The following is a 20,978-nucleotide window of genomic DNA, read 5'->3' as shown; positions in this document are numbered from 1 at the left end:
AAGGTTTTCAAGCACAGCTATAAGTCCAGCAAAGAATTAATTTTGATGACTCTCTTAATTCAAGACTGCTCATTCCCTGCCAAGCTACTTAATTTACAAAGCTTCTGCTTCCTCCTCTGTAGTCCACGCACCCTTTTCCTCTTTACCTTACACTGGTTCTGGTGCTCACCAAATCCTGCTTAATAATCCAGTTCAATTCATTACTGTATCTGAAAATTACCTGAGCTAAAACCAGTAACCTCTTCTGGGTTAGCTCATGGAGAGTCCATGGTCCAGAATCACACTAAGAAAAAGTACAGTTATGTGTCTGGGAGCAGAGACTGGCAAGTGCTTCCTCTTTCTTTAGACAGCAGCAAGATCTGAGAGCAGATCAGCTTTAGATTACCCTGGCAGGTCAAGTTAAACACTATCAACAAAAACCTAAGAGAAACTAAACTAAACTGCAAAGAAGGCAGTGTAAAAAGTGAGGCAGAGGTTTTACAATTCAGCAGGACATTGGTTGAGAAAGTTCCCACCTCACTTTGGGTTTGTGACAAGATGTAAATGTGTACGGGGTCACAATGCAAAACAGATGAGGAAAATATTTTGCATCTTTAGATTTTCCTCTTCAAGGAAAGAAAAGCTTTCCCCCTAGCCCGTGACTGCACAACTGACTGAACCATGACAGAGCTATGAGCAGGAAATCTCTTGACCAGGTTTGGCTCTTGGGGAGTTTTGATTTAATTACAGAACCATTTAAGCTGCTTTCTCTTTAGCCAGACCTGAAAGATCACCACTATACCTCTCATGGCTCACTTCAGAACCATGCTCTGCTGGTATTTATTTATTTAAGTATTTATGTTCCTACAGAGTGAACCAATCAGAACAGATTCAAAGAAAATAGTACAGGGTAAAAGAAGAGGAGAAGAGAGAATGTTCTCTGTATTGGTTTCATGATGCAGCTCACTGTATGCTCCCACCAACAGCTGCCATTCCTGTCTGTCACCTTTGGACATTTCTTTTGGTGTATCTTCAGAATGAAAATGTTCACTGTCAGACATGACAACTCCTTAGGTTCCACACTGCTACCAGTTACTATTTTATCATCTAAATGGATGTCATCACAATTTTCACTCAAGAAACCATTCAATGGGAGCTTAACTGAATTATGTTAATGCTGCCAACCCACTCCTTTCCTTCCCTTTATTACATAGCTCAAAAATTTTGTTGCATCACCACTGGTCCAGACTCAATGACTTGTGCTTCCTTCTGTCAGGTTAGCTGGGGGGCAGCTCCATGGCCAGCTCGCTCCTCAATCCCCCCAGTACCACTGCTGGAGAAGCTGGGAGGTGGGGACAGAAGCTCTCACCTGCAGCGATTCCAACTCGGATTGGCTTTCAGGATATGTTTACACAGATGATGCAAACACATCCCAGCTCTTCTATCAACGCCCTAATTTGCTGGAATCGTACCAGCTGCAACTGAGGTGATATAACCAAGTCTAATTGCACACTCACGCTAAGATACCTCACCTGTAGGATACTCTGGGAATACTCACACTCCTTTAGCCTCGGTGCATTTTTTTTAGTCTTGGTTCATTGTGCAATGGAATCTCCTTGATCTTAAAGCACTGATTAGGAAGCTGTCACCAACACACGTGCATTACACTTGCTACTGTCAAAGACACAATGCTAGCCTCCAAGGCAAACAGCAAGGCTTTTTATTCAGGTATCGTAGGTATAGGAAGATGGCAAAAATGCAATGTTCAGGCTGTGCCCAAGCCCTTCTACCCACCTGCACCAACCCTCTCACAGCATGTTATGCCTCCAGATGCCACCACCCCCTATGTCTTTCCTCTGCCCTACTTGGCCCAGATTCAACATATTCTCCCTGTCATGCCTTTCCTCCCTCAAACACCAGCCTCTCCCCACCACACAACCCTCCAGCCCTTAAACCAAGCGGCCCCACCACCAACCCTCTCCTCCCCAGCACCGGACTCCACACCAAAACAAACTACTTGCAATTCTTTCCCTTCACTCCAGGGTCAGGCTGACCCTTATCTCCTTCCCCTTGCCTCCGACCATAACACTCTTCCCCCACCCCAGACGAGCCTCCCTTCCTTAACATGCCTTACGTCCTTCCCCGCCACCCCAAGCCAGACTCCCATCGCCATGGCACCGCTTGTGCCCTCCCCAAAAACACCTCTATGCCCTTCCCCCTCCGCTCAGGCTCCCACCACGTCCTTTATAGCCCTCTTCCCGACCAGGCTCCCCCCTGCGCCCTGCTATCCACCCAAAACCAAGGCCAGGCTCTCTGACACCCCTCCTGCCCTTGTCCTCTCAGGCCAGGCTCCCCCTCAGGCCGGGCTGCCGCGCACACACACACACACCCCCACACCCACCAGGTAGAGGGTGCCGTAGATGCGGAGGGACTCTGCCAGGGCGCTCTGGGTGACGTGCAGCACAGCCCAGGAGCACTGCGGGTGCCAGGTGTGCCCGATCTCGTAGCAGCTGTGGGGGATGGACTTGCTCAGTGCCGCCATCTTTGCAGCGCGCGCGGCGGGGAGGGGAGGGAGCTGGGGGGGGGGGGGGCGCGGGGCGCGCGCGGCCGCCGCGTCACCGCCGGGGCCGGGGGGAAGAGGTCGCGCGGGGCGCTGCGCGCGCCGGGGTTACTCGCGGGCACGGCCGCTCTTCCCACGCCCCCCGCCCGGCGCGCGCGCCGCTCGCGTGAGGCCCGCAGCCAATCCGCGGCCGCCGGGGAGCGGGGGTGGCGCGAGCCGCGGGGCGGGGGGGGCGCGCCGGGGGTGGCGCGCGGCCACCGTGAGGGCGCGCGTGTCTCCTGCGTGTCCCCACCGTGCGTGCCCCCCGTGTGCCACCTGTGTGCCACCTGTGTGCCACCCGTGTGCCACCTGTGTGCCACCTGTGTGCGTGTGTTCCCCGTGCGTGTCCCGTGTCCTGTCGCACACCCGTTACGGGCCTGTGCGAAGCGATGTTGCTGTACTTGGTGTGCTCAACACCGACCGCGTTTTGGGCTGTCTGCGGCGAGAGCCGCTCGCACGACTCGGCTGGCTCTCGTCGTGGAGGTGGGAGGTTTCGGTGCAGGGCAAGGAGTCTACGCTGAGCTCAGAATTAAAGGTCATCTCCAGTTTGCAGGAACATCTCCTTCAGCCCACTCCACCCTGTTCCTTCTGGTTTTCCTGCCATCCCGCCTCTCCTGAGCCCCTGGATAATGTCAAACACTCTGTTTCCTGTCTTAATTGGTGTGGCCTCCTCACACACTTAAACGTCTGACTCCTGTGGCTCAGAGTGTTTGCAGGCTGGTTGGAGAGTTCTGTAAACTTCTGGGAAGCAAACTGGCCTGTGCGTGAGTACTGTGTATTAAGTGCAAAGGCTTCCTAAAAAGAAACTCTTTAATTATGAAGACAGTGATACCAGAAAAGTGAAAAAATGCACACGTGCACACACACAGTCCTGCGTGTCCCCTGTGTCCAGGGAGTGTCTCTCAGTGCTGGGATGGCTGTCCAGAGAGATGATTAATTCAGGTTTAAAGGGACCACTGGAGGTCATCTCAGAAGCTCCCTTCTTAAGCAGCACCCCCTAAAGCACTTCGCTCAGGATTGTATCCAGGCAGCTTCTGAGTATCTCCAAAGTGAGGGAGACTCCACAACCTCTCTGGCAGCCTTTTCCAGTGCTTGGTCACCTACACAGTAAAGAAGTTCATCCTCATCTTCAAGTGGAACTTCCTGTGCATCAGTTTCTGTCCATTGCCTTGTGTCCTCTTGCTTGGCACCACCAAGAATAGCCTGGCTCCATCCTCTTGACACCTTCCTTCAGATACCGACAGACATTAGTGAGGTCCCCTCTCAGTTTCTCCAGGCTAAAGAGCCCCAGGTCCCTCAGCATTTCCTCATATGAAAGATGCTTCAGTCCCCTAATCACCTTTGGACATGATGGAGTTTTTACAAAACCATGAAGGCAATGACTGATGACACAGTTACAGCTCAATTGCAAAACTGGCATCTGGATCCAGCTTGAAATTTTGCTAATTTAGAGGCTAAAGGGACAGTGTGTATCAGGACCTGAAGATTTTACTTGTGTCACTCTTAAATAACAATTCACAAACACTCTGTCCTGATGACGCAAGTACACTCTGTATCTCCTGTGCCAACGTCAAGTCAATAAGTTTCAAGACCTAGGTGGGACATACATCCTGAAGCCCTAGGAAGGAAGATCAACAAACTAATCTGCAGTCAAATGCAGACTTAGAACAGATCCACAGCAAGAAAATTCCATTCTCTTACAGTCTGGCTCCAAACAGTCCAGTTGAAAAGTTCACCTTGCTGATCAGACTTGATACCATCCTGTATCACTCCTAAAAAGATAGAGCAAATTTGTCACTGATTTTTCTAACTCCTTTGCAAAGGAGCTTGCTGTGCATGCCAGAACATACTCTTATTTCAATTTTAGCAGCCCATAGATGGGTAGGTTGGATGGTTCACAGAACTTGGGGCCACTGAGAGACTATTTGCAGACTCACAACAAATCTGCAATAGGAGATCTTTGGCCTAAATCGTTCAATTATGCTATTTCAGTCAAGCATATCTGACAAACCAACCCTCTTAAGGCTGAACTTCAGGTAGAACTCTGTCTATGGCAGTTAGTATTTAAAATCTAGTAGAAGGCCCTAGAGATAACTAAGTTCAGCATTAGTGCTAGGGTACAGCTACCCTGCAGCTGTGGCTGTGTGAGGGAGTGCTCAGGGAGTAAACGTTGCTGCCTCAGGGAGTGAATATTGCTGTGTGCTGACCCTCACAGGAAAGCAGCCTTGGCAATATAACCTGCTGCAGTGTTGTCTGGACTTTGGCTTGGACCTAGTGCCTCGCTTGCTGTTTTTGTAGTACTCTGTAAAACACTGCTTGTGGGCAGAAAAGGCAATTATTGCCTAAGCTATAGATTCTGGCTCTCTTTGCTTTCATGTTTTGGCTTTGATAATACTCTGGGCTTAAGGCTTACTTGCTGCCTTGTGTTTGTAGGCAGAGAGCTATGGCACATGCAATAGTAATTGCACAAGCTGATGAGTTCACATCTGACATATGTTTTTGCAGACAGTCCTAATTTTGGGACCACTTGCCCAGTTCAAGTTAAGCAAAACTGGCAGAGAAGGATCTGACAACATATTTTGTTCATTTATGCAGCATCCCTGATCTGGTTGAAGAGTTGCCTACTCAGAACTGAAGGCTTTTGCATGTCTCCTTTTGGGTCAGTTGAGGAAGATTCTGATGATAAAGAAAGCAGCACAGTCCTGACCTTGCTCCAGGCCCTTTTCCATGGGATTGCAATGCTCTGAGAAGAAGCCCTGGGGGTGAAGCCACATGGGAATACCCACTGATGGTCCAATTGGCAGTGGATGCCACCCCAGGCTACTCCGTCCTGGGAAACATACCCTTGACTGGAAAAGGGACAAAAAAGTCTCAGAAAAGGATGGATTCTCTTGAATTATAATAAGCCATTGAAGACCTTTACTTTTGCCCCATAAGTACCCAGGGTTTTCAGGAATGCTTCTTGTTGCAGGAACAAGGCTCTATACTGGGAATAGCAGGGTGTGTCTATAGCAAACACTAGTGGTGAATCCTGTGGCATAAAGCCAGGTGATGCTGCACACACTGTACAGAGCTTTCCTTGTAATACCCAGGTGCCCTGGAGAGAATTATCCAGAGCAGTACTGAAACCAAAGCCAGGGAAAGAGCATATTGCTAAGCAACATGAATGGTGGGGGAGTTGAGACTGCTCAGCTTGGTTCTTGTTGATGTAGCAGAGTCAAATATACCAATGTGTCTGAATAAAAATGTATGCTGACAAAAATATGAGCATTACTAGACTAGGACAGCAATGATGTCCTGGGCTCCCTGCCTTGTGTCACAGAAGGGAGCGATGCACTGAGACTCTGTTCCTGTTGGCCATATTAACAAACTGCAGCTTTCAGTACAAGTCCCTGGCCAGACTCACTCTTTAGTAAGGTACCCTAACTGATGGACAGCACTGCAATCCTTTAGTTTACCCATCATTTAGTTTACCCATCAGATGATAACTGATTATATTAGGGAGGCAGATGGCTTGAGTAGCAGATGCTGAATGAAGTAGTCCCTTTTCAGTTTTTAGTGGGTCTCACAGTCTGGAACATTCTCTGCTGCTATCTTCAGCATCTGCTAAGTCTGGTATCTACAAATAAACCACATATCTCATCCCATGAGAGTAATTGGAAGTGTGAAGATTTTTCTTTTGCCTCACACTGAGCAGTTATCAGTGTTAGAAAGTGGCCTAGCCAGGAATCCAAGGCATAGCATTTAACTAATTAGAAAAAAATCAGGCAGAAAAAAATAAGCTGAGGAAAAAGCCAACCCAGGGACTTGACATTTCAGGAGGCTTTGCCTTCCAAATGCATTGGGATCTGGGAAATCTTCTTTCTAAATATTTTTAAATATCAGAACAATCTGGAAACATTTTAACTTGGAAGAAATGTTATGCTTTGCCCTCTCCATTCCCTCCTGTTGCTTTCCAGCTTGTGTGCTTTTTTTCTGCTATTTGTTTTCTCCCTTGGGACAAGGGATCCAACTTTTCCCTGCTACTCATGCCTTTTTCACTGCCTGCATTTTGGTTCTGGAAGTAACTTCTCTTGTCTGATAAGAATTGCTCTTTCCACCAGTAGGGGTTTTTTTTGCTCACTTATTTTTGTGCTTTTCCTATTCTTCCACTCTCGTTGTTATTATCCCTCAGTTTGTTCTCCTGCCATCTGTGCAATTGTCTCATGCCTCCATCATAAAATTTATGAAATCCAGACTGAAAAATATTCTGCTGCTAAAAAACTAGGGATTAAATTCATTCTCCTCAGGTCAGTAGTGAAAATATGTACATGTGGATATCTACTTCCTTCAGTAAACTGCATAGGAACTTGGAGATATTGCTCCAATCTCCATTTCTTCTCAAAATCCAGGACAAATGGTGGGTGCAATATATTATTAGTTACTTTAGAAATAAACCATAATCTTGTAACATATGTTACCAATACATGAAATGGCTGTACTGAATGGGAGTGAATGGCCATTAATTGAATGCATTTACTTTCCTCCAGGAGAAAAACGGCTCTTTAAGAACTACTTTTCACTTTTGAGCCTGAAAGTACTCATGCTTTTAACTTAACCAATTTTGCATTATCTGAAGAGAGATTCTCTTCTGGCTTGCAACCATGAATGCTTCTTGTTCATTTTTTAGCAGAGGATAAGCTCAGAATACCCTTATGTTTGCTGATATTTCAAGGTAAAGGAATTATCTGGAAGTTTTCCCATTTTCCAAAATGTAGTAATGTCCAAACTAAATATGGGATGGACTGTGGGATAATACCCTGTGAACACTTTAATACATAGAATAATATCCCCATGTTTATACAAATACAGAATTTTTTTCCAGACGTAAATGTTGCAGTCTTTCTTGCAGAGGTACAAAGTATTATACTGAGAAAAGAAAATCATAACATTCACCACACTGACTCTGTGGGCCAAACCAAGAAATGACATACTGAGCCATATCCATGCTACTGGCATCAGCTGAATTGTACTTCAACTGTATTTAGCCTATGGTGTTGCTGTTCCTGGAGACAGTTATTTCTTTCTAAATCAGGTGACAGAATTGGTCATTAAAGGCTAAATTAAGCCACTGCTTTCACTACAGAAGGAATGAGAGGCAGTGCATGTGGACACACCGTCCCAAGAGCAGCCCAAAACAGCAACTGTGACCCTGCTGCTTCTTCACTGCTCTCCTGCTTTCCAGGAAAGTGCTTTCTGTAATTCTGGAAAGAATGCAAAAATCAGTCTTGCATCATCCGGTATCTCGGTGCACTCCTGTGCTTGAACCTCCCTTCTCCAGTCCCCTATCTTTGTTTGAGTGAAATGCAGCTTTACACCACCCAAACAAACCTAAATATTTTCTGGTGCCATCAAAAGGTATGGCTGCCTGTGCTCTACAGTCACAGTGCTGTGTCTAGAGTTCATGTCCTTCCTCTGCCATCCTCTTGTCTTGATGTTTATCAAATTGAGCAGTCAGGAAAGACCTGTCCCACATAGCTTTGACATTCTTCATTTCTGCCTACCAGGTGGGGGCAGCAGCCTTCAAACATGCAGGTGATAATCACCTTTCCAAGAGCATGGGTGGGAAGGGTGGGAGAAGCTGGGATCCCACGCTGCTGCACACAGGGAGCTCAGGGGCAGCATCAGAGGGGTCTCCACTCCCAAAGAGGTCCAAGAACTGAAGTAGGGCTCTGCACCTCTATTGTCTGTGACACCTGATAGCTGATTCACTCTCTGGGACTTTTTGGGGGCCTTAGGAATGATACCTGAGATCAATATGTTATAGAGAGGTCTGGACCTATGTAGGATAGATTCCAGGCAGACATTGTCATTTGCCTGCAGGAGCAGCAGTGAGTGGTGGGCTGCTCTTCAGCAGTGTCAATGCCGAGGATCTTCCAGAAAACAAGACATAAAGGAAACAGGAGTGAATGATGACATCCTCAAATAAAAACTTTTGTTTGCCACTCCCAACCATCTTGAGGTCATTACTGAGACTTATTTATTCTTCAAACACAAGCATTTTTCAGTCATGACCTTAAGAAAATACTGAGAAGGCGCCTTTTTTTTCTTTTGGAGTTTCTAGTGTGCTTAAAGCTTCTGTAATAAAACTGTCTGTCCATCGAGTTGGGCTGCTGAAGCCACGGACAGAAATGTAACTATTCTAAAGCAATTGAACACCCAATAGTTCCTTTGAAAATTAATGATGGCTTCTAGGAACTCAGCACTTTTAAAAAGGGTTTCAATTTAAGCCTGATTTTCTTTTTTTCCAGAAGAATAATGAACAGTAAATTTCAGCTATGTGGTTGTCAAATGCTCATGTTGAAATAGCCTTAGGACTCTGATCACTCGTGCTGCCAGCACTTGGATGTCACAGCAGTAGAATTCAACAGCCTAAGTAGCAGCTGCTGAACCACTTTGTTTTTCAGGTTTATATTTTCAAACAGGCAGTGATTTTATGTAATCCTGGGTTAATAAACTACATTGTCTTTCAGCAGGGCTGTGGATGTCCAAAGCTGTGAGCAGCGTGAGTGGTTCAGAGGAGGCTCTTTGTGGCAAGCTGCCCCCTTTGCCTTTATTCCCCAACTTTGCTGCCAGTTGTCTTGAAAGTGCTTTAAATTGCAAATTAAAGAAACAACACACCCATGATTACTATTAGATTTTGAAATACTGTGTTTAGGTGGGCAGATGTAGCTTTAGACATCCACATTTGGAGTTCCTGTCAAAAATCGAGGCAGCATAAAAAAAACTTTGTGGATTTGATGGGAATGCAACATCAGACTCTTGGTTGGTTGGTTGTCTCCTCTCTGCCAGACCAAGGTTTATCAGTGTATATGAACAAGAATCAAGGAAATAAGTTGAAGAAAACTCATTAAAACTCTCAGAAGTTTTTAAACATAGAAGCATTCAGAGAGCAAAACCTTATTTTCAGCACCTCTGGCTCATTCCTAGAAGCCGTTTCTCCTTTTCTGCTCAATCAGTTGAGAAAGTCACTAAAGCATAGTAACATCGCAGTGTCCCCTGGAAAAAAAAGCACCAAAGAGCCTTGAGAAAACTCTGAATAATGCAGAAAGCAAGAACAAATGTTTTATATATGTGGTATTGTTGAAACTCTCAAGCGACATAAATACAATAAACAATAGCAAAGAATAAGATATTCTGTTTGTTTCCCCACACTTGAGATGACCTAACCTACCTCGAGCACAGTTCCACTTTGGGACTTGTGAGTTATTTGATCAGTCCAAACTTGTGAAAATAAACACTATTATTCTACTGTTTTACATTCTTTTGTTTCTCTGTAAATAGACTGAGAACTAGCAAAGCAAATTATAATAAAATACAAATCAAAATAAAAACTGCCAATAAAGCTGAAACAACAAGAAGGAGAAAAAATGTAATAAACACAGAAATAATGAAGTAAAAACTGATCACTGAGAACAGCTCTGTGTGCCCCAGATGAGTTTGTCACTGTTTTATGGTTGAGTTCTGATCTCATTTACAGACATCTCCTGCAGAGACTTCCCTCATGCTAACTCTGGCATGGCCAGGATAAAGACCTAATATCTAATCAGTATTTTCAGAGAACCCTGTGGAGTTAGATGTTCAGATTTCATTGGATTTCAGTGCAGGTTGAGCACCTAACTTTGTGTCTCTGAGAATAATCCCCTTGTGAAGTAATAATTGGCCCTACCTATATTGTCTTCCAAACAGCATTTTTCAGTGCTTTTTTCTAGTTGTGAGTAAATGCTGTGGGGGCTATACTGTATCTGCAGACCCAGCTAGAAGAGATGAACTTGACTGTAAATTCTTTATTATGAAGAGATTTTCTCTCTGAGCCCCAGGCCCAAAACTCCATCCATGCCTCTGTGTGGCAGTGGCAGTGACATCTTGAAGGCATGTCTTGCAAATCATTTAATGGCCAGATTTGTGCACATCATGTGTTAAGGACTACTATTGTTCATAACATCAATGATAGGGCTTTCATCATTCCCTGGGAGAAGTCATTTTGCAGCCTGATATATGTCACTGCTGGAAGGCTTCTCTTGATATTTTTATAGTGGTTTTTAGCACTGGAAGGCTCTGAAGATAGAGAGCAGAAAGCTCACTGCATTGCCTAGAGCTCAGTGTGCATGTGCATATGCCTGTGCATAGAGATGAGGTAACTGGTCAGACATGGTATCATTTACATTCCACTCCCACACCAGAAGAGCACCTTCCTTCTTTATCCTATTTATAGCAAATAGAAGAATTTACTTGGTTCTTTTTTTGGACGAGAAATGCACTGTTAATGTTTTATACAGATCTCTTCGGTCAAAAGCCAAGGAGGGAATCAATACAGCCCTGGCTGGGAGAGCATGCTGGCCCTAAAAAGAAGGCAGTAAGGGTGGTTAGTGACCTGCTGTCCATAAATATCCAAATTCTGTCACAATGCCAACAAAAGGATTAACCCAAATGATATAGTTCAAATAAGTTCCCTCATAAAAGAACTTTAGCAAACTTCACATGGGAAATCATATATGCAAGAAATTATACCTCCTCCTGGCACTCCCACACCCACTGAACTGCATCCATCTCTGCTTAGAGAGAAAAATGTAAAAATAGCACAGAAAAGCATATTTTCAGATGATGAAGTGAAATTTTAAGTTAACTAAGTAACCCAGTTTAAAAGAGTATGCAGTTTTTACCAGTGTATGAAGGAATCATAATTACTGATGATCCAAAAAAAAGAGATATACAAGTTTACAGGCTTACCAGAAGCTCATTGTCACAAAACAAATAACATTTAACATTCTGCATCTAAGTTTGGTTTAGCTGAAGAAAGTAAATCCATCTCTTACCAATAAAACTTTCCAGAAGGATTTTTGAAATTCTCTTTTCCCTTGTGCCTACTTAACAAGTGATCTCGGGAAATGCTGGCTATTTACTTGCAGAAATCATGTTCTTGGGACCCAACTCATCCTTTCATAATTCAAAGGCTGGAGGGGTATGGTATTATGTTTTCTGTGCGAGTCTTACAATAAAGATATTAGAATGATCCTCTAGTCAGGCTGAAGAATATTTATCCTACAGTCATGCACTGTTGCCCAAGGGTTCTTGAATAAATTCTTCCTTAATCCTCACTCCCCTATTTAACTTGAGCCTATGTTAGTTCCTCTTACCTTTACCCAGCTGCCTGAAGGAGCTAAGGGATTAAATAGACATCCTGAGCTCCTTTGATACTCAAGGGAGAGTGAAGCATCTCCAGTGCAGCCACTTTAAATCTGAACTGGACTCTCAATTACCTTTTCTATCTGCCTTCCCACAAAGTACTCAATGGAGACAAGCCTAGCACCCTCACAACTTATCAAAAATTGTATCTACATCAGGTGCACAGGAAGGAGAGACAGGCTCTGGAGCACAACAGAGAGGGTCACTGGTCCTGGCAGTGGTTCTCTTTCTTTCATGCTGTCATCTTGGCATCTTGGTGGCAGAGAGAGCTTTTGAGACCCTTTCCTGCAGGATTAAAACATTCTACCTCAGCCTCAGGAACCAGCTGCACTGGAAAACTGGCTTTTGTTTAAATTTGACAAATTCACCAATTCTTCATTGCTTTGCCCCTTATGATGAGAGGAAAGAGGTTTGTTTGTGTGTTGATCTTCTGTTCAACTGATTTCTTCATATATCTGAAGCGGTTTTATATCAAAAACTGAGTAATAACCTTGCCTCTCAATACAGCACCATGGCCAGTTGTGGCCAAAAATTTTCATATCTAGTTTTGCTCTAGTTTTACTTGAGGAATATTTAGGTTAGATGGCAGCTTTCTTATGTTTTTTTTACGCACATTTTTAGGAGTTTTCTTTTTATATTTTTTATAATTCCCCAAGGATGTGTGTACATTGTCAACAGTACTGAAACACATGAACTTTTACTGTAAGGAACTGAAATATCATGGTAATCTAGTTTTCATGGTAATTTGGCCCATGGAAGTCTCTCCCAGGAATAAAAATGCCTGAGAAAAATGGAATTCACATAAACTCTCATTATTTTCTAAGTTCATGTATGAGTCTGTGGGGAAATAGATGAATTGTCAGCCTCCAAATATAAATTACACTGCCCAAGAATGAAAGATCAGTACATACTCAAATTCCAGATCCAGTAATAATAAAACTGAAACTCAGCATTAGTTCCATTGATAACAAAACCTCAGTACAGAGCAAAAATACCACCGTGATCAGCACTGCATAAAAGAATAAGGGTGCGGTTCCCTCACGGTTGAAGCCAAACTAAGCTGATCTGTTTCCTTTCATGGTCACACCACCCCTTCTTGTCATCACAGCACTATTTATTTTATTTTGTTAATTTTCTAACAATTAGTACCTGGACCTACCCTGCCCTGCTAGGGAGTCAGAGGAAGAGAACATAAGTGTAAGGTGGGTTTCACTCCATGTAATCACCTGTATGCATACAAGGAACATAAGGCAAATGTAGGTTGGCACAAGACAGAATGGCATTATTTATGCTCTAATTTGAAAGTCCATTGGTTTGTGTAACAGTAATCCATATGATTAATTTGCCAGCTTGGATAGAAATTAGGAAACCTGTTTGCCAAAGACTTGCCAAACCAGTCCTTCCCACTGTCTGATATGACATTTATGTGTTTGTCTTCCTGTGAATGTAGCAATGCTTTAAGTGTATAGAAATAAGTAAAGAAAAAGAAAAGCTGTGAATGGCATATACAAATGGTTAATAGAAGAGCAGGTCTGTCAGTGTGAGAAAGGGGAATAAACTATCCTGGAAGAGAAAATAGAATAAAGCAGGTATCTTTTGTAATTACATACATGCTGGATATATAAATATATTAACAAAAACTGATCTCCTTAAATGAAATAATTATACAGCTCTCTTGCTGAATGAATTCTGTAATCATTTAAAGGGAAAACAACCACAAATAAATTAAAAGTTTTTTGAAAGTTAGAAAAAAAAAATAGAAGAATTGCAGTGGAGACAGGAATGTGGAAATAATTAGCACTCAGTAACTGTGTTTTAAATGGCCCACAAAGTGAAGAATTGTGCCACTGTAAACTGGGCAGTCCAGCTAGAACTGGAAGACTCAAGGATGGTTCTCTGTGACTCCATAAGGACCTGGGGCAGTGGTGTGTGCAAGCTAAAGCCACGTTCCCAGTGCATGGCACAGCTCTGGAGAGCAGCACCAACAGCCCGTATCCTCACCGGGACAGGTTTCACTCCTGTGCCCAGCTCCCCTCTGTGTATTCACAGGCACCACAGAGGCAGTGTGCACGCAGCAAACTTCACCTCTTGGCAGATGCCGAGTTTCTTTCCCAGGAGAATGACCCCAGCGCCTGCCTAACACAATACAAAGGAGGGTTTTTTCCAGCCGTGCCCTGCAAGTCAATACTCGCTGTTATGTAACTAAACACAGCATAGCGGCTCACATAGCCTTTTTAATGGGGAAAAATAGCTCGTTTTAAGATTTGTGGCCAGATTCATCACACGCCTGACAGCTCTGTGCTGCTCCAATGACACAGAACAGCTTTCAGTCTGCAATAACAGATTGATTAAACCAGCTCGTCATGGTATCACTGGAGCAGTGCAAACCACTTGAAGCATAACAGTAAACCTACCTTCTCAGCTTTGATTTTGAGGGATTTATATCTCAGCCTGATATAATTTCCAAAGATAAAAAATATAATGGATTAATTCATTAATGTCCATGCTTCAAAGCTGGATATTTACTTATTTGGTAATAAGTAAAGTGTTTGAAATCTTTGTGTCTACTTCTAGGATAATACATTTGAGGAGAAAGCACTATAGGATGATTTTATAAAAATCTGTGCCCCTGTGTCCATAAGCATGTTTGTGTGATGTTGGTGACAGCTGCATGTGAAGACCAGGACTGAGTGCAACCTGGGTGAGTTAGGAGCAGCAAGTTATCTCAAAGTGTCATGAAAGGCAGAAAGACTCCTTCTTAGGTCAGGTCCACTGAAATTTGCTTCACAGAACGCTCAAAATGACACCAAAAGCCAAGTAAAATGTTGCTTATGGACAGCAAACACACAGGAAATAACCTCTGATGCTGCCATAGAATTGAAGCAAAACAGGATGCAGAAAGGTTTAGTGGGAAAGATGACTCTGCAAAAAGGAAACTAAGCCTTATTTATAAAGCAAGACTCATGACCTCTCAGGGAGGGAGAACTCAGCCTGTCATTTTCTACCATGGCTAAATCACGCCACATGAGCAATCAGCCTATTATTTCCAAAGTTTTCAGGCTAATTTGCTATTGCGAAATGAAATTTCTTCAAACGCTACAAAAAGTGCATTCCTCCTTCAGGACTGCACACTGCACATGCCAAATCTGAAGCTACAAACCCAAGCTGTTTTGGACTTATCTGAACATTTAAAAAAAAAAAAATTAAAACAAAAGGGACCTCCAAACAATTTTCTAAGAAAACTATTAATCAGTTTCCAGAAAAAAAAATAATCATTTGGGCTAAGGTCAATGTGGGAAATTTCAAGCCAAAATGTGAGTTTCTGAGCATTGTAGAAGTTAAAACTGAAAGTCATTCTGAGAGACAAAAATACTAATTCCAAAGTCTTGCTGAGTTTTGCCTCCACCATGGTGAAAAGTCTACTAATTTTCCTAAAGGGAACAGTTGTTCTTGAAATGAGTCATGCTGTATCTCTGCAGGAGAGTTTTCCTGAGAAGTTTGTCAAAATTAAGCAAGGGAAGAGGGCAGGGTTTTTTGGATGGGATTTTTATGTTAGCAGAAAATTTTATAAATGTGGATACACTATGAAAAACTCATTGTGCAAATGTTTTTTGTCTCACTAGATCCTGAGAGTGACTTTTCCTCACAGCTCCTTGCCTGTTCTGCTAATCTGGTTGGAGAGGTATATCAGTCTGAATTATATGAGGAAAGAGGCTTTTGGAAAACTGTTTAATTTTTTTTAAATTGAAGTTATTCTTAAAGTTAAAAAGATAAATACCTGTGTGAAAAAGAAATACTAACACAACCTCAGTGGCCTTTATATGGGCACCTTTCATCTTATGAGATTTATGGACAGCTTTGCTGCCTGTTCCCCATGGAACATTGTGTGTGATATTTCTAACCCCACCCATCATCTGAGAAATCCTCTTGTCTAATGTTTTGATGCTATCTAAATGCTAAGGATTTCTCACAATTATGCATATAAAGTAGCACTGAAATTCCCTGTTTACAATGCTATAAACCAAATTCTGAGGTCGCTGTGCAAACCAAATATTGACTTTTAAGGGTCATGGAGCAACTATTGACCCAAATTGGCATGCAAGGAATTACACATCTGAATCTAGATATGGGATCTGTGTCACAGATTAGCTGCACCAAAGTACCTTAAAGAAATTACAGTCATAACTGCATGAAAACAGAGATGCACAGCCTGTTAGGAGATCTGTGCCCTAGACACTGCTGATACTGCCTGGGTCTCCCTTTACATGGAGAGCTGGCTATCACATGGACACACCAAGGGTAGAAACTTAAACAGAGTTCCTGAGAGTATCAGGAGCCAAATCCCGTTGGGCCAGGCCCAGAAGGTTCTGCAGTGCACTGTGGAAGGTAAATTTGCACATAAAATACACTTTATTTTCAAGTCTGGGACAAGTCCTGCCCCACTGAGATCAGTGTTGATTGATTCAATATCACTGAATACGAGTGCCACAACGTGCACCACCTTGTGCCCTGGTGTTACCTGTATTATATTTGCTCTCCACAATTACCTGAAGCCAGGTGGGAGGCAGTCTTTTCTCTCAGTGAATAACAGAAGAAGAGGAAATGGCCTCAAGTTGCACCAGGGGAGGTTTAGATTAGATATCAGGAAAAATTGCTTTCCTGAAGAGGTGATCAAGCACTGGAACAGGCTGCTCAAGGAAGTGATGGAATCACCATTCCTGGAAGTGTTCAAAAAAAATATGGAAATGTGGCATTTAAGGACATGGCTGGGTTAGTGCTTGTACTTAATGATCCTCTCCAGCTTAATGTTACCATGACTCTATGAATACTTTATATATAAAACCCACATATTTGTGTGTGTAAATATATTTGCATATCTATATATATATGTATGCATAAATACATATGCAGCTCACTGCACTGGGGTTTTTTCTGAGATTGTGTAGAGCCATGTTCACTGGAAGTGTCATGACAATACCACTTCTTTCTGATTGTTACTGGACAATCGAAATTATGATGATAATGGATAAATGCAAAGACGGGAATATATGCTTTAAGAGAGTCAGCCTCACAGAGAACAGAAGGGAGAAATATTATGTTAAGTTTGTGAATGGTAATTAGGAAACCATTTAAAATGTATTGCTAGATGCTTGCAAAGACATCACTGAATAAAGAAGGTGATTGATTTAGGTCTTGATTTTAAGAAAGAAAGTCCTGAGTAAAAAATTCAACTAGAATTCAGATGGATTTTTTAAATTCTTTAATAAAATTTTAAAATTATTTAATAATTTTAAATAAGTTTAATAAAAGTATAAATGTCAAAGAGTAGGAAGGAGACATTAATTTGAAATAATATAAATCCAAAAGGAATTACAAGAATGTGATAAAATATTAAAAAAAAATGTATAATGGACAGATGTTCAAAGACAATAATTTTTTGTCTTTGAGACAAAATTGAGACTAAAAGGAAGTCATTAATGGTAGAAGTCTGTTACTTGATGTAAGTTGTGGAATTGTGAGTAAACAAAACAGGTAACAGCTAAGTCCACCAGTCATTTTTGTTTTATATTGAAAAATACATATGAGATTAATTGTATCATAGAGATAACTAATAGTAATTAAGTAATTCTTAAAATTTCAGTGTCCCAAAAGTAATTTAGAATCCACATATTTTTAAACCCTTATATGTTTATTTGACTTTCATACAAGATCTTTGAAAGAACTTTCTGGAAGGTAATGCCAATATTCTCTGTCATCAATTCTCAGGAGACTGGCTGGGAGGCAGGGACTGCTCTCATCCAGCACTAGACACCTCTTTGAGAGTTTTCACCTCTGGGCTGGTCATCCTACATTCCTTTTACAGTCAACTGAGAGATAAAGACATTTCTAGAATGAAATTCATCTGACTGAAAGCTGACATCTATGTTTGGTTAAAATTATCACATCCTAATGTGGTATCCAGATTTTTTTTTTAGAAAACCAACAGGATGGCCAAGCTCTCTCAGATCTGCCTGCAAGGCTTTGGTCCTGGCTCTCCTTGCACTGCAGTGGAAGAGATCATGTCCTTGGAGTTCTAAGCAAGGTCATCTTGTAGGACTGAGCTTTTGACATGAGTATCACTCCAGTGGGAAAGCTGGGCTGAGAACTCAATATTCTACCACTACAGTTCAGGCAAATGCTGATGAATTGAAAATGTTCAGAGAAGAGTTATGAACCTTCCTAGATGCCCTAAAAATCAGTGGTAAACTCAGGGATCCTGGTAAGCATTATTTATTTTCATAGTTTAAATATATGCCCGTGGCTTTAATAAATATGCAAAAAATACATACAAATGCAAGGGGGAAATACTAAAGACAAGATAATAATAAGTAGGATTTTGCATTAATGTAATTCCTATTATGTAAGCTGCCTTCTGCAAATGTCTGTCTATCCTGACTTCAGCAGACTCTAACAGGACCAAGGGTGCTTAGACTACTAATTCAGACACTTTTATTTATACTGTAAAGGATGGTTTGGGCTGAAAGTGGTATTTAAACAGCAGAGTAAAATCTTGCTCCTTTAAAATCAAAAGTATGATTAAAGAATTGGGAAAGATGCCTTACAATAAAAAACTCAGGAAGTTCAATCTATTTTGATTACTAAAACAGGCCAAAAGATAACTTAATCACAGCATTACATCACCTACAGGATTAATTTCAAGAATGACTTCTTAACCTGTCTAGCAAAGATAGAACAAAAGTCAGTGGCTGGAAGTAGAAGAAAACTCAGACTAGAAAACAAATGTAATTACTGGCAGTGACAACAAATAATAATTGTAAGGATGGCTGCTGATCCTTTAAATAAAGAACTCTCAAAATAAAATTTATAAAAAAAAATTCGCTGCAAATCAGGCAATCAGTAATTCAGGAAGGAATGTAGCTTTTTCTGTGCCAGATTCAGGCAGTGTCTCACACTGCCCAGTAACCTAAGAATCTATAAATCCACTATCCGGGAGTTTTCCTATTTTGATCTGTTTAAAGAAAATGGTATCTACATGCTTATCATGGTGACATTGAATCACTGTTACATGCATAAGGCTCAAAGCAGGTTAATTACCATTTTCTCCAACTGCAGCCTCTCATAGGATTTGCCACTGCCTCTCACAGCACTCTTGTTTTGAAAACTAATTCCCATTATCTAAAAGACTTTCCAAAGCAAACACAGCAGCGTAGCACTTTCTAATATTTGTTTTGTATTCTCAAAGAAGAAGCAATAGTGGTAGGAGTATTTTTTGGGGGGAAAGTTCTTCTTCTACAATGGTACTTGTGTCCACTGCAGTTTTATTTAGTCCAAGGACTAGGTCCATGGGCCAAGGGCTTTTCTTTGTAACTTCTGGATATGCAGTAGGTGGTTTATTTCATGGGAATTATTCTATAATTATTCTAGTAGCAGCAAACTCTGCTTCAGTGCCTAACTGCAGCAGGACATGGCAGATGAAAAGGTGTTTCATATACTAAGACAAAGATGCATATTTTTAAGGTCACTATGATTCTCCCTCTAGCCTTCTTTCCTACATAATTTTACAAAAGAATAAACTCCAACCAAAACCTTCTCCTGTGGAAGCCTGCCTCTTGTTCTGATGTGCTTGACTGCACGGGGAGCGCCCATCACCCATTCCCTGCACTTGTGTGCTAGGGAAGGTAAACCTGGTGGTGCTGGGAACAGCTCAGGGGACATGTGCAGCACACCGTGTGCGTTCACAGCATTATCACCCACCCAGATTAGCAGCTGAGCACTGCTGGGTGCAGACAGCAGTGCCTGCAGGTAAATACGGGCTTTGCAAGATATGGTTGAGTTGCTGACTCCATTGCAGGCTCCTTGCCTGACCTTGGGACTGGAGCACTGTCTGCCTCTGTGTTTAAAAAGTTAAGATAATATTACTTGTCTGCCTCACAAGGATTTTGTGAGGTTAGAGACACTGTTTATTCACGCTAGATGTAAAGTGCTACAGCAATGAGAGCTGTGTAAATACCTACACTCATGAAACCTCAATTAAAGCACTACCCATCTTGCTGGAGGAAAGCACATTAATGCCCATTAATCAGTCCCTGCAATGTCCCAGGACAGCTCACACACAGCTTCCCCCTCTCTGAGGTAAAGAAACTCCATTGGGGACAGAGCCTGCAGTGAGGGAGCACAGAGCACTTCATAGCACAGGTTTTGTTGTCTTTACAGTCTTGTGCTTGGTAAGGAGCAATAGCTGAGGGGTGGCTTATCCCATTAGTCCCAGTCTTGGTTGACCAACGGAGCTGGGTAATGATGGGGAGCAGCAATGGCCCCGAGGTGCACTCGGAGGCCTGGCTGCCTGTGACAGACACCCTCAGGAGCAGATGCCACATGCTGCATGCACACAGAAGGAGGTTGCTTAACCAGGGCTTTACAAATATTTTCAAAGCGCTTTACAAACAATTCATTAATAGATGACATATTTTTGCTAAAGGCACAACCAGCTCAACTAGATTTTATTACAGGTGTAAATAATATCAAGAGAATTTAAGTGTGAGCCTTGTTTCTCTACTCTTAATCCCTCCTCCTGCTGACATGTTAAAGGTCTGCTTAATCACCCAGACCTTTCCTCCTAAATCCACAAACGCTTCATCCACACTCACTCATTTTACAGGGATTTATACAAATGCCAGGAGGTACCTAGCAGTGCCCTACAGGTTTCATGGCCCCAATGAAAAAACAAACAGTGCTACAGCCCAGATGTGACCCAGCGGTGCAGTTTAACCCACTGAGAAGACAAAGCAGCAGCTTTGAAAGCCACCCCGGGTATTTTTAACCCGACAGTGGAAGAGCTGAGCGCTTAGGGCTGGAGAAAGGCCAGAAATGAGGGGAGGATTGGGGGCATGATGAGCCCAAACACATATGGTGAGTCCAAACACATCTGCACGGGGCTCAGCCTACCCTGTCCCTGCGGAGCCGAACTTGGAGAGCCCCTAGGACCAGCACTCTCGGTGGGAACTCTGGGGATAGTGGCGATAGTCTCCCAGGGGCGCTGGCACACGGGACAGACGGGGGAGACGAGACACGGACAGCAGTCCCCGGGGTTTCTGAGGGGTGCAGGATGGGGGTGCGGGCAGTAGGTCCCTAAGGAGAAGGGGCGCTGCGGGGAGCGCTGGGATGCAGCCGGTGG

General features: G+C 42.7%; 1 protein-coding gene across 1 annotated transcript in view; it reads right to left on the bottom strand.

Annotated features, from left to right (window-relative positions):
• Nucleotides 1-2,673, bottom strand: part of TMEM135 (transmembrane protein 135) — a 153,146-nt gene extending 150,473 nt beyond the window's left edge. Inside the window, exon 1 of the mRNA XM_056489387.1 lies at nt 2,381-2,673. Within this exon, the coding sequence (XP_056345362.1) occupies nt 2,381-2,521 (141 nt within the window). The 5' untranslated portion in view covers nt 2,522-2,673. The remainder of the gene's footprint in view (nt 1-2,380) is intronic.
• Between the last annotated feature and the right edge of the window lie 18,305 nt (nt 2,674-20,978).

Source organism: Oenanthe melanoleuca, chromosome 1 (assembly GCF_029582105.1).
Source record: "Oenanthe melanoleuca isolate GR-GAL-2019-014 chromosome 1, OMel1.0, whole genome shotgun sequence".
Classification (NCBI taxonomy): Eukaryota; Metazoa; Chordata; class Aves; order Passeriformes; family Muscicapidae; genus Oenanthe; species Oenanthe melanoleuca.
Note: the sequence above shows the minus strand (reverse complement) of the source record. Positions and strands in the feature narration are given on the sequence as shown.